General features: G+C 37.2%; 3 protein-coding genes across 3 annotated transcripts; 1 reads left to right on the top strand and 2 right to left on the bottom strand.

The window, feature by feature from the left end:
* Positions 1 to 821: 821 nt before the first annotated feature.
* Positions 822 to 4,836, bottom strand: LOC116620928 (fucolectin). The gene is made up of 6 exons (XM_032386907.2): positions 4,599 to 4,836; positions 4,279 to 4,341; positions 4,110 to 4,172; positions 3,773 to 3,856; positions 2,507 to 2,714; positions 822 to 1,101 (listed from the first exon to the last, which is right to left on the bottom strand). The coding sequence occupies exons 1-6, from the start codon at positions 4,735 to 4,737 to the stop codon at positions 873 to 875; spliced, it is 786 nt and encodes a 261-aa protein (XP_032242798.1). The 5' UTR covers positions 4,738 to 4,836; the 3' UTR covers positions 822 to 872.
* Positions 4,837 to 5,546: 710 nt separating this feature from the next.
* On the top strand, positions 5,547 to 9,323 carry LOC5516912 (matrix-remodeling-associated protein 7). Its single transcript, XM_001636910.3, has 4 exons — positions 5,547 to 5,952; positions 7,244 to 7,372; positions 7,774 to 7,886; positions 8,243 to 9,323. The coding sequence occupies exons 1-4, from the start codon at positions 5,782 to 5,784 to the stop codon at positions 8,358 to 8,360; spliced, it is 531 nt and encodes a 176-aa protein (XP_001636960.1). The 5' UTR covers positions 5,547 to 5,781; the 3' UTR covers positions 8,361 to 9,323.
* Positions 9,012 to 11,445, bottom strand: LOC5516911 (homeobox protein prophet of Pit-1). The gene is made up of 3 exons (XM_001636862.3): positions 11,015 to 11,445; positions 10,197 to 10,423; positions 9,012 to 10,031 (listed from the first exon to the last, which is right to left on the bottom strand). The coding sequence occupies exons 1-3, from the start codon at positions 11,142 to 11,144 to the stop codon at positions 9,579 to 9,581; spliced, it is 810 nt and encodes a 269-aa protein (XP_001636912.2). The 5' UTR covers positions 11,145 to 11,445; the 3' UTR covers positions 9,012 to 9,578.
* Positions 11,446 to 11,493: the final 48 nt, after the last annotated feature.

Genomic DNA, 11,493 nt, shown 5'->3' with positions numbered 1-11,493 from the left:
CTCGGTCTCGCAAAAAAAAAAACGGGGTGCTCACAAGCTCGCAATTGCTCGCCAAAGACTACTCCCCCCCCCCCCCCCTTCATTGGGCTAGCAATGTGATTGACTAGCAGCGCTGGGCACGAAACTTGACAGATATATTTTCAAGTCTGGTTCTCGCTTAAAAGATTTCTTTATCTCAAATACCTACTACCACAATTCTGTACACCTTGGTTAAAATCAGTTGGACCAAATTTTCTGGTGTATATTTCGCTACTTCTTTTTGTACATTGATTATTGAAAGCACTGCAAGAAAAATTTTTTGAAGAGTTTTCACCACTTCAGTAGAAAGCATTCTTAGGGTAATCTACTCCTTGCTCTTCCTTACCCCTTTTTACTGGGGAGGGGGGGAAGGGGAAGGGTGAGTCATCATTCGTACACGAGAAAAGGGCTCGATGCTTCCCCGAATAGATCTTTCATTTGGACGGACCTCCCTTCTCTAAAAACTCTTTATCTCTTTAATCATAACAATACATGTTGCACTGATCAAACAGGCCACGTATTTTTTTATTTAACATATCAATATTTGGGTGATCTTCAAACCCGCTCGGTCAATCTCTGTGAGGCCTGGGTCTAAGGGCTTTTCAAGATTAGTGAGATAAAAATTTGACAAATCTGTCAGGTTTTTTTGGACAAATTCTTGCCACGAGTCTCAAATTGACAGGAATCAGCATTTTTCACCATATTTTCTGGAGATCAGGGAGCGGGGAAACTTTAGCTCTTCTAAATAGGGGCATCAATGACCGTATAAGGCAATGCAAACGAAAGACACTATCCTTGGGGAATATGTTTTATATGCTTTTATTGCATTTCTTCCTGGTGCATTTTTAGGTCAATCACTCAACGCACGGATAGACCTCCACTTCACAAAGGGTGAGGACTCTGTCCTGACCGTGCAGCATGATAGTGACGTATCTTCCCCGAAGGGGAGGGCGACACGTGATGGTCAGACCCTGACCTTGGGGGATGGAGTAGCTTGTACCACAAGTCGGGTCACTCATACTGTAGGTGCTGTCTCCCACGCGAACTTCGAAATTGTTTAATGCGTTACCACAGCAGTCTTGTCTTGGAAGAAAAAAAAACGTTAAATGCATAGATTAACTTGTTTAAAAGGCTCCCCGTGGGAGGGACTCTCCAGAAAAGTAAACGGGGTGATCGTCCTATCTTTTTAGGGTATAAAATTTCGGGCAACTGATCAAACATATTCCTTAAGGATAGTGTCCTTCGTTTGCATTGCCTTATATGGTCATTGATGCCCATATTTAGAATAGCTTAAGTTTTCCCGCTCCCTGATCTACAGAAAATATGGTGAAAAATGCTGATTCCTGTCAATTTGAGACTCGCGGCAAGAATTTGTCAAAAAACCTGACAGCTTGGTCAAATTTGTATCTCACTAATCTTGAAAAGCCCTTAGACCCAGGCCTCCCAGAGATTGACCGAGCGGGTTTGAAGGTCACCTAAATATTGATATGTATTCCTTAGGGAGTGTTTAACTGTTTTTTACGATTCTGCTATCTATTAGGGTTAAAAATTATATTCCTTCGACCACACCCAATTTGCTATATCTTAGGGAAAAGAAATTTTGTTGACCACACCAAAAGTGCTATCCCTTAGGATTGAGATTGATTTTGCCGACGATCACCCCCGTTTGTTGTTCTCGGAGTCCCTCCGGTCTTTTTACCCAACTCACACAACCAATTGACTATTTGTGCTAGAAAATAACTTTTACAACAACGCTAGTAAAACCCAAGCTATGGTCAAGTAGTTGGCGATAAGAGTACACACGCACGTTTGACGTTACTGCGCACACGTTTACTTAAAACATTTGTACACACGCACGTTTGACGTTATTGCCCACACATTTACTGAGAACATTTGTTGTTGAATGAGACCCTGTCCCCACGTATCCGTTTTCGTTTGAAAATGCAACCTTTTGTTCCGTTTTTAAAAAAGTTCCGCGTCCACACGAAGCGTTTTCATTTTGATACGACCCGTCCTCACGAAAACGCAGAAACGATACGAAAACGATAACAAGTTTTTCAGCGCATGCGTACTCGCGCGCCACCTGGACTGGACCTGAGTTATCACGTCATCGTTTTTGAAAGATTCCGTTTTCGTCCGTCCCCACGGCACCGAAAGGGTATCGTTTTCAAATTGTTCCTCTCTGGAGCTCGTTAACAAATCGTTCCGTTTTCGATCATCGTTTTCGATTCATCATCGTGTGGAAGGTACCCGTATCCGTAACAAAAAGGTTGCGTTTTCAAACGTAAACGGATACGTGGGGACGGGGTCTAAAACATATAGGTATAGGCGTCCGTCACCTCACAATGAACGGATGACGTTACAGCGTGCCATGGACGACAGTCACGCAACTCGACTCCTTCACATTTTGTTCATGTCACGTCATATTTACGTTATCCGTTAGACGCACGCACTGTCAAACTAAAATCAATCAAGACGTACTATATACCTGTTCATAACGAACACGCGTCGAACAAGAAAGCTTCTCCGAAGGTCTACCCTCCACCATGGATTGAACTGGACATTAGTATGCGAGCAGGAACCATCAAAATATTTTCCGTTTCTACTCCCGTCAACTGCGCGTCCTGCACTACCATACCAACTGATGCTTGACTGAGACGCTGGCTTGTGAAGCGCCACATTCGTAGAGCTCACACCTGTAGCATTAAAGAGCCCCAGTCAGCCACACCTTTGTTATTGTTTTTACTAAATATAAGAAGACAATTAAGTAATAATGATAATAAGAAGTATAGGTAATCATACGATTTCGAGTTCAATTTGGAAATAATTTGCACGAGTGAGATTTTCATAAGCTCATATTGCACGAGCTGCTTCGGCGAGTAAAATTTCAGGTTTTGAAAAACTCACAAGTGGAAATTATTTCCAAATTGAGCGAGAAATCGTATGATTACCCTTTTATAATATACATGGGAAAAATTTATAGAAACAGACACATTATTTTTCTTTAAGCCAATCAGCGTCCGGTAATACTGCACTACTCTTATCCAATCAGAGTCGAGTAATTTTTCCATGTATTTAATAATAATAAGATAATGATAATGATAATGATAATAACGATAATGATAATGATAATAATAAACGTTTATTTGCAGCCTTTCTAGATGGTAGCTATACATCTGCAAAATATATCTAAAAACTAACGAAACTATGTATGATATGATGTAGTTAATACATTTATTTATTATAATTAATTTATTGGCTTCCACCAGCGATGCGGAACACAACAAGGGGGGGGGGAATTAAGTGTGCCCATGTATATGTAATCATGAAAGTTTTAGAATTAATGAATGATAAGAGAATCCTAAGATAAACAAAATTATTTTAGGCGAAGACTAGCCTTGGCACGCAAGATTAAAAATCAACTCCATTTAAATGCGTTATGATCAGGGCAGGCTCTTATTTTACTGGGAAGGTTATGAAAACTCGTTGTAACTATTCTTAAAAAAAAGTTTTATATTCCATTTATCCAATTGGATCGATAATCGATTTGACCAAAATCAGCCTATGGCAATTATGCTAAGATGACAAAATGCGACACTGGTTAGGCAGCAATGCTGAACAGCAACTTTTACCAGCAAGACGTAACTACTAATAACAAATTATCCATTTATCCTTTCCACATGAAATAAAAATGTTCGATTAATTTGATGTTTTATGATGGCTTAATGCCTTTAAGTAGTATTTGACCCAATACCTTTACTGCAGGGAGTGACCCTTGTCTTGACAAAGGCGAGGTCTTTCTTCATGGTATTCAGAAGCGAAAGAACGTTGGTCAGTCCTGTAAATGAAAGCAGCCAGTCTTTTTTCATTTTCATTTTCAAAGCTTTGATAGGCGCATGTGGTTGCCTGATATCTATGATTTATGACTGCAATCTCCCTTACCCCTCCCCCCTCCCCCGATATTTGAAATATCTAATCCCCGGATATTTGGAATATCTGAACCCCCCCGGATATAGGGTAAATCTGAACCCGCCGGATATTTAGAATATCTCACCCCGCCCCCGGATATTTGGAATACCTCAATGCAATACCTTGTCCGTTGCTTTTTGTTTTTGTCTTTATTGTACGAAGTTGTTTGGACAATTCTGTAACTCCTGAAAAAGACAAAAAAATTTTTAGAAGAATTACTGAAAGGTTAATCATGAATTTATGCAATAACAGATTTGTTTGTCATATATTTCTAATATCCTATTGTATCACCTCGTCCGTTACTGCTTGCTTTTCTGTTCACGCTCCGAAGTTGTTTGGTCAATTCTGCATTTCCTGAAAAAGAGAGAAAACCTAAAACAACCGCGTTTAAAGCCCGAAAATAAACCAGCGAGCTTTAACAAAAGCATATTATATACATCACCATCAATTAAGCTTTACAGTTATATATAATATAAAGTATTTTACTTTAAAGGTTTCGACTCTGTGTGTTCCGCGTGGCATCACGCGGGCCTCTAAAATTGTTAGAGCTATTTTTTTCCAGTGCTGCGGGGTCTACCGAATACGTCCTTGTTCGTTCTTCACATTCTTACCTCTTAACAAGACCTTTGTGTTTCGAACAACAAATTTTCTGAACGAAAAAGTGGTAGAGCGATTGTTGGCAGACACGTTCGTAGCGTCAAGTACCAGGAAAAGAAGGGTCACCAAAAAAACCCTCAGAATAGCCGTCATTTCTGAATGTGCACAGCTCTCGTACGTTTGGTAAGAAAGTCACACAGTTTTGGCCATTGACTGTAGCAATCACACGTAGATGTATCAAATTAATTATAACTTTGTTATTGCAGAACACGATTTTTCACGAATAACTCCCTTGGTCGCTCAAATAAGCGCCCTTCTAAAATCTGTCGGGTTTATACAGTTTAACGTGTGCGTTCGTGATTTTTGAAATTTATTTATTTTTTAGCTCAATTTTGACAGAATCTAACGCGACATTTTCAGCTGCTCTTTTATGGATTAAAAATTGTATTGTTTTGGTAGGTTACTTACTAGAGTACTTATACTTATATATATATATATATATATATATATATATATATATATATATATATATATATATATATATATATATATATATATATATATATATATATATATATATATATATATATATATATATATATATATATATATATATATATATATATATATATATATATATATATATATATATTTATTTCATTCGATCTTACATTTGTCTCACCCCTACATTTTAAGTTATTGCTATATAGAATAACAGATACAAAATTATACAGCGTTTGCAAAAATACATTAAATTCTGAATTCAAATTAGCGCCCCTCTCAAATCTATCGGGTTTATACAGTGAATGTGAGAAAGTATTACGAGCTTTGTTGTTTCACTTTTTACGATGAATCTATTTTTCAGATCGCCTCATTTATATAACCATTGATAGTAGCTTTGGGCTACCTGTGGTCAAACTTGACATTTTAGAATGTTACTAAGATTTTAATATTTCGGAGGCTCTGGAAGGCTAAAATAATTCAAATAATGCCATGTTTGAGTCTTCCGTTATTTCATTTTTCGGATAGAAAGCTCATATAGCGAGTTTGAAGCCACTACCCATCAACAGTCCGTAAATCTCTACACACGTCCAAAAGTCAGCGGTCTCTCAAATGACCAACAAAAACATCAAACAAACCGAATGAGCACTATCCTCTACTTGATTTCTGCCTAAAACAAGTCTTTCTTTCGGTCTGATGGACTTCACTACCGCTCTAATTATTCCCGGTGTATTAACCGTACTATCGGTAATTTTGACTTGGATTTATTTGAGGAAATCCGTCGAGATTGCGTCCAGAGATTATTCAAACATCATCACGACGACAACAAGGAGATGTCAAAAGACCGACAAACGAGAGCCCCCCGAGGTAATATACGAGCTTGTTTTGTTTTAGTTTAGCTACAGTTTAACGTGCTCGTTCGTGATTCTTGAAATTTATTTATTTTTTAGCTCAATTTTGACAGAATCTAACGCGACATTTTCAGCTGCTATTTTATGGATTAAAAATTGTCATTGTTTTGGTAGGTTACTTACTAGAGTACTTACTTATATTTATTATTTTTTTTTATTTCATTCGATCTTACATTTGTCTCACCCCTACATTTTAAGTTATTGCTATATAGAATAACAGATACAAAATTATACAGCTTTTGCAAAAATACATTAAACACTATTCTGAATAAAATTTTCTGTATAATGGATGACAAAATAATGCCTGTCGTCATTGAAGGTTTCATCTGAATATTTGTTTGGAAACAAAAATAAAAATACATAATGTGAATATTTATACCCTAAAATGAATAAAATTATTTTCCCTAGTTTTGTTACACAGTAAAAAGAGCAAGAATTTCATTTCAGCTTATGAATAATGAATGTTAAACAAATAATGTTTTTTCCTATGATTTATCATCTTGTCTAATGACAGGGGATATTGTAGTAAGTCTTCTTTTGTTAACTTCATGGAATTTTTAATTTACTGAAAACAAAAGTGGTCTTATCAATGTTAATGACGTTCTAAAAAATATTTGAAAAAAGCTATGTAGTGTTTGTCTAAATTTCTCAAATGGAATTAAAAGTGAGAATGTCATGGAAAAAGTTCTCCAGAACATGGAAACTCTGAAAACAAATTTATAATATTTTATCTTAATTTAAAACTGTCTTCACTCTCCTCTCTCTTCAATCTTCACTCTTTGTCACTTTTAGTGGACATTTCTAATGTTTTTTTAAAATACATTTATTGACCAATGTCTGTATGAACAAAAGCAGTAAAGAAGTAAAAATGGAATCTTTAAATTTGGAAGGAAATAACTTAATTGCCTTTTTTTCTGGAGAAGTACACCCATGCATTATTAATGTAGATAAACTAACAGAGGTAAAAAATATATCTGGTTGAAATTAGTATTCTCACTTTGTAATAAAACAATAGCTCGACAAGGTGTACTAACCCATACTGCTGTTCAATTAAGTCCTAACAGGATGAATTCAGTTTGGGTAGCATTTTTTGTGCTACTTTTTTATTATGTCTGCATAGATATCTATTTCAATGAAATTTATGGTTACCTGGGAAAGATTCTTTTAGCTCTTTATATGTGCTCTGAATTTAGTGCTCCTATGAGGTCATGTTTTTGTTTTGCTATGGAAATCTTCTTGTCTTTCAGTCTGTAGGTGACACAGAGACAGGACAAGAGGAAAAAGAAAATCTTACCCCAGAAGAGCTCAGGCCGTATCTCATAGACTCTGGTGACTTAGAGGAGGCTGTTAGACTGAATGATGATATGATAATGAAGGTATATACAAAATTGTATTCCTAATCTCCCCTCAGGGGCATGTTGGGAGGAAAATGCAATGTGGGAATGGTTTTATCATATACAAGACATTCCTGAGCTCCAGAAAATAGTTTACTAGACCTACCTTTATCCAATCTAAATAAACACAAAAAGTCATAACTCAATCACTTTCTAAACTATTCTACCAACTACTTAAATAATTTAACGGCTCCCCACGTTATTTCACATCTCTGCAAATGAGCTGGATGGGGGCCTGACCCCTTAGACCCCCCCTCTGGACACGTGCCTGCCCTGATATACAACCATGCAGCATTTGTTTTCCTTTCTTTAAGCTGACACCACAACTATTATTCCCTTATAACAATCCTTTAACCATTATTTTTCTGCTTCAATTTTTCCAGGATATGCAAGAGAAGGGCATTAACAACCTACAGACATATTACAAAGCATCGAGATTGAAAATCAAGGAGATGGAAAAATCTCTTTCCACTGATGAGAAAGAGAAAGAGCGAGAGTAAGTACATGGGCATAATCCAAGACAAATGGTGACTGTTAAGTTGTTATAAATTTTGGGAATACCGAACTCTTAGGCCCTATCCTGAGAGTTAAATTTATCTTATAACTTGCTGGCAAGATTGAAAAAAATTTGTTGGAGGCAAAGTTAGCTTTGATTACCTTTTATTAGAGGTCCCTGCTAGCAGTGTTCTCTGGAATGCCAGAAAAAATGAGACAGAAACAAGAGGCCTTTGCTTGTCCCATATACATTCCTTAAGGCCGAGTTGGAGCTGGAGCTTTGATTCTTGGACCCAAAACTGCCTGGTTTTGAAATACTTCCATTAATGCTTAATGAATGTTGTGCTCTGTAAACAGGGCTCAGAGGAAGCAGCTAGAGGAGATCTTCCATCTCATGGCCGCCCAGAAAGATAAGTTTGGGGTGGATTCTTACAATGACGTTGAGGACCAAATGAAATTATACTCCCAGGAATAGTCAGATTAGTATATTGTATGGTATTTATATATAGTGATATTTATTAAAATAATTTGGCAGTTTATTTGAGTTTATTACAGCTGGTTATTGTTATTTATAGGCTAAATTTGTAGAAAATTCCTACATTTTGAGTGTCAAATGTTGCTTGCAATAATAGGCCAGCTGTAATGCTTGCCTACAATTTTCTAAAGTATTCACCCAAATTTACTATCTTTCTACTATAATTATAAGACTGCTTTTTGCCAACTGAAGGGGGGGGGGGGGGGGTGGATGGGAGAAGAGTGTGTTGTGATCCTCACCACCCAAATACTAAACCGCCCAAGACTACAACAAAATGCATTCTGATCTGAGCAATGTGTCCTACCCAGTAGTTTGGTAGCATAATTTCATCCAACCAAACAATTGACTACTCAAGAAAATAGAAAATGTATATCTAAATGGTATCATAGCCCTAATTATGTTTCTACCTAAAGGATTTTTTTTTCAAAATGGCTGTTGGTTACAGATGCTTACAAAAAGGATGTCATACTCATTGGCTCCTCTAAACATTCCTTCTGTATACAAAGAATTATCATGGTGTGTGTGTGTTTTTTTTCAAAGATATTTCTTATCCCATTTTTCTGGAAGTAAAAATCAATGTCAACAACGCCATTTTTACTCCTTGCAATTTTTATTTCCATTTTGCATACTTATAAATAGGAATTCCATATAATTTACTGGATGCAAGCTCTTTTGTTTATACAATGTTATACAAATATGTACATCAGATAAAATCCTGCATTATTGAAAATAACATACTTTTTTACTTTTTATTTGTTGTAGGATATAAGAAAATCTGTGTTAAAGTTACCTGATAAAGTGGAAATTTTGACATAAATAGAAATATTGTGACATAAATAGTGATACTACAAATAACCGTTCTTAACACTTAAAGTGTTCACCATAAACGTTTTTTCCACAAAAGTTTCTCAGTTTTACTATTTTACTTGTCTCTGTGATAAATGTTTGTACTTTTTTGCATTTTATTAATATATATATATAAAAATAAATTATTGTTTCATAAAAAAAATCCAAGAAACATAAAGTTGGGTTGAAACACAGAACTATGAAAAAGGGTTTTTAAAATTGGCCTTATTATTATTTTTGACACCATACCTAGTTTGTTTTCAATTCAACGTTATATTCCTAAAATAATATTTGCAGTTTGTTCGTGGCCTATTATTCCGTGACGTCTATTTCTAATTCTTCCATATGCTGCTTTGCTTTTAATCTTAAGGACATCAAACTTGTATCATTTTTCACCTCAAACTGATTCCCGCCTTCAGTATGTTGACTAGCGCCCGGGGCACTCGCAACTTCTTTAGTAGGCGAAGAGCTTGGGGACGAGACAGGCGACTGGACCGGGCTGGACTCTGTACTCCTTGGTGGACTGGGTACGACGCTAAGACCTGGCGCTGGGATCCCTGTGTAGTGCATGGCGGCAATTTGTTGCTGTGCGCATGCCCAGAAGTCTGTGTTGTAGTACTCATACGGGAACATTCCGTAGGGTTCGTAGCCTGGGTAGAGGCGCGCTAGGTGTGTCGGGTAACCAAGTCCAAATAAGGCAGGGATCTCGTGACGTCGCTTGCGCTGTTGCTTGCGCCATTTAGCTCTTCGGTTCTGAAACCAAATCTAAAAAAAAGGGGAATGATTAGTCGCACTATTTTAACATTGGCAAGTCTTCTTTGGTTATTGCGCCTATGGACAGTTTTGGTCCCTACAGGTCCCTCGAAGTCCCTAGTGTTCCTTTTAGCCCCCCCTTTAGTCCCCTATTTTTCCCTTGATTGTATAACTCACCTGTACTTGAGATTCCGATAGTCCAGTCCTCCTCGACAGTTCGGATCGCGCGGCTACATCAGGGTAGTGGTTGAGCAGAAACACTCGCTCCATCTGGAAGATCTGAGCTTTGTCAAAAGTGGCTCTGTAGCGTTTTCCCCCGTCACTTCCCTCCTCAGGGTCGGGGGACGCGCGTTTTCGCTTGCTTTTCTCTGGTTTGACGGGAGTTGAGCGCGGGGTTTCTTCATCTGGAATAAAAGAAAGATAGAAACACAGTCAGTCGATGAAATAAGCCTATTTTTATGGGGTAAACAGTAGGGAAAATCTACTGTCTCCGGTAGCTTACACAGTACTTCTAAAGCAATTAAAACAAAAATTAAAAGGCAAACTGGAGCACAAAGTGTGTTTGGTTTATTCCTTTGGGACCTTAACTTGGCAAAGACCGGTATCAAATCCGCGCAGGAGACGAGCGTACGACACCATTATTTTTTAAAGAATCCAAGACATGTTACAGGTGAACTTTACGTTATCTTAATTTGGTAACGTTACGAATTACTTGTAAAGCTTGATGTAGAGTTTGTAAGTTTTTTTTTAAGGACAAACATATATTATAACAAGTTTTAGGCGAAAGAATTTTTTACAAAAATAAACCGCCAAAGCTGCTGTCGTTTTGTAAAAAAGATGGAGTCTTATTAAAAACTGTAGATTATGTTCGCTCATTTACTAAAGAATCCCGTAAATATTGCTCTGTTTCCTCAGCCTATTTCAGCCATAAACTAACCGTAACAATGTTCAGACCATTTGCGCCAAAACCGATTAGTGGGTTTTGTTTTTCTTACCTTTGCTTGTCGAGTATTCGTCGAGTTTTTGAAACTTTTCCATGTTTTCGCTTTCGAGGCCTAGAAGATTTGAAATAGAGAAGCCAGCTCTCGGTGTATTGGTCGAAGCAGAATTCTCTGATTTTTCCATCGTGGAAGGGTAAGAAAGTTTTTCAGTGAAGAGAGCAATCGAAATACTTTAACGAGTGACAACTGTGATTCCCTTTGCGATAGGTATACTCTTTTATAGTAGCCAGACTCTTGAGGAATGCAATATCATTTCCCTCTAACAATGCACAAACGCCAAGTGAGTGTAAAATGCTTTGAAAAGATTTCATTACATTATAAGAGGACCTTTTGTGTAAGATTTCCAAATCAGAGTTTACAAGGTGCCAACGACAGTGCTGAAAAACGCAAGACTAGTTCTAGTACCGCGCGGTTTAACTAGCCTTTTTATTTTGAAATGGCGGCGTTTTACCGGCGGACTGTCACATTTCGAC

This window comes from Nematostella vectensis, chromosome 12, assembly GCF_932526225.1.
Source record: "Nematostella vectensis chromosome 12, jaNemVect1.1, whole genome shotgun sequence".
Classification (NCBI taxonomy): domain Eukaryota; kingdom Metazoa; phylum Cnidaria; class Anthozoa; order Actiniaria; family Edwardsiidae; genus Nematostella; species Nematostella vectensis.
This window is presented reverse-complemented; position numbering and strand designations above follow the sequence as displayed.

What these genes read in the sequence shown, in the direction of transcription:
- LOC5516911 (XM_001636862.3), bottom strand. Translation starts at nt 11,144, where the DNA reads ATGGAAAAATCAGAGAATTCTGCTTCGACCAATACACCGAGAGCTGGC. An exon ending in CGAATACTCGACAAGCAAAG is followed by an intron (nt 10,424 to 11,014) that starts GTAAGAAAAACA and finishes CTTTTATTCCAG; the next exon opens with ATGAAGAAACCCCGCGCTCA. An exon ending in TATCGGAATCTCAAGTACAG is followed by an intron (nt 10,032 to 10,196) that starts GTGAGTTATACA and finishes CCTTTTTTTTAG; the next exon opens with ATTTGGTTTCAGAACCGAAG.
- LOC5516912 (XM_001636910.3), top strand. Translation starts at nt 5,782, where the DNA reads ATGGACTTCACTACCGCTCTAATTATTCCCGGTGTATTAACCGTACTA. An exon ending in ACAAACGAGAGCCCCCCGAG is followed by an intron (nt 5,953 to 7,243) that starts GTAATATACGAG and finishes CTTGTCTTTCAG; the next exon opens with TCTGTAGGTGACACAGAGAC. An exon ending in ATGATGATATGATAATGAAG is followed by an intron (nt 7,373 to 7,773) that starts GTATATACAAAA and finishes CAATTTTTCCAG; the next exon opens with GATATGCAAGAGAAGGGCAT.
- LOC116620928 (XM_032386907.2), bottom strand. Translation starts at nt 4,737, where the DNA reads ATGACGGCTATTCTGAGGGTTTTTTTGGTGACCCTTCTTTTCCTGGTA. An exon ending in AGCAAGCAGTAACGGACGAG is followed by an intron (nt 4,173 to 4,278) that starts GTGATACAATAG and finishes TGTCTTTTTCAG; the next exon opens with GAGTTACAGAATTGTCCAAA. An exon ending in CGCGTGTTCGTTATGAACAG is followed by an intron (nt 1,102 to 2,506) that starts GTATATAGTACG and finishes TTTTCTTCCAAG; the next exon opens with ACAAGACTGCTGTGGTAACG.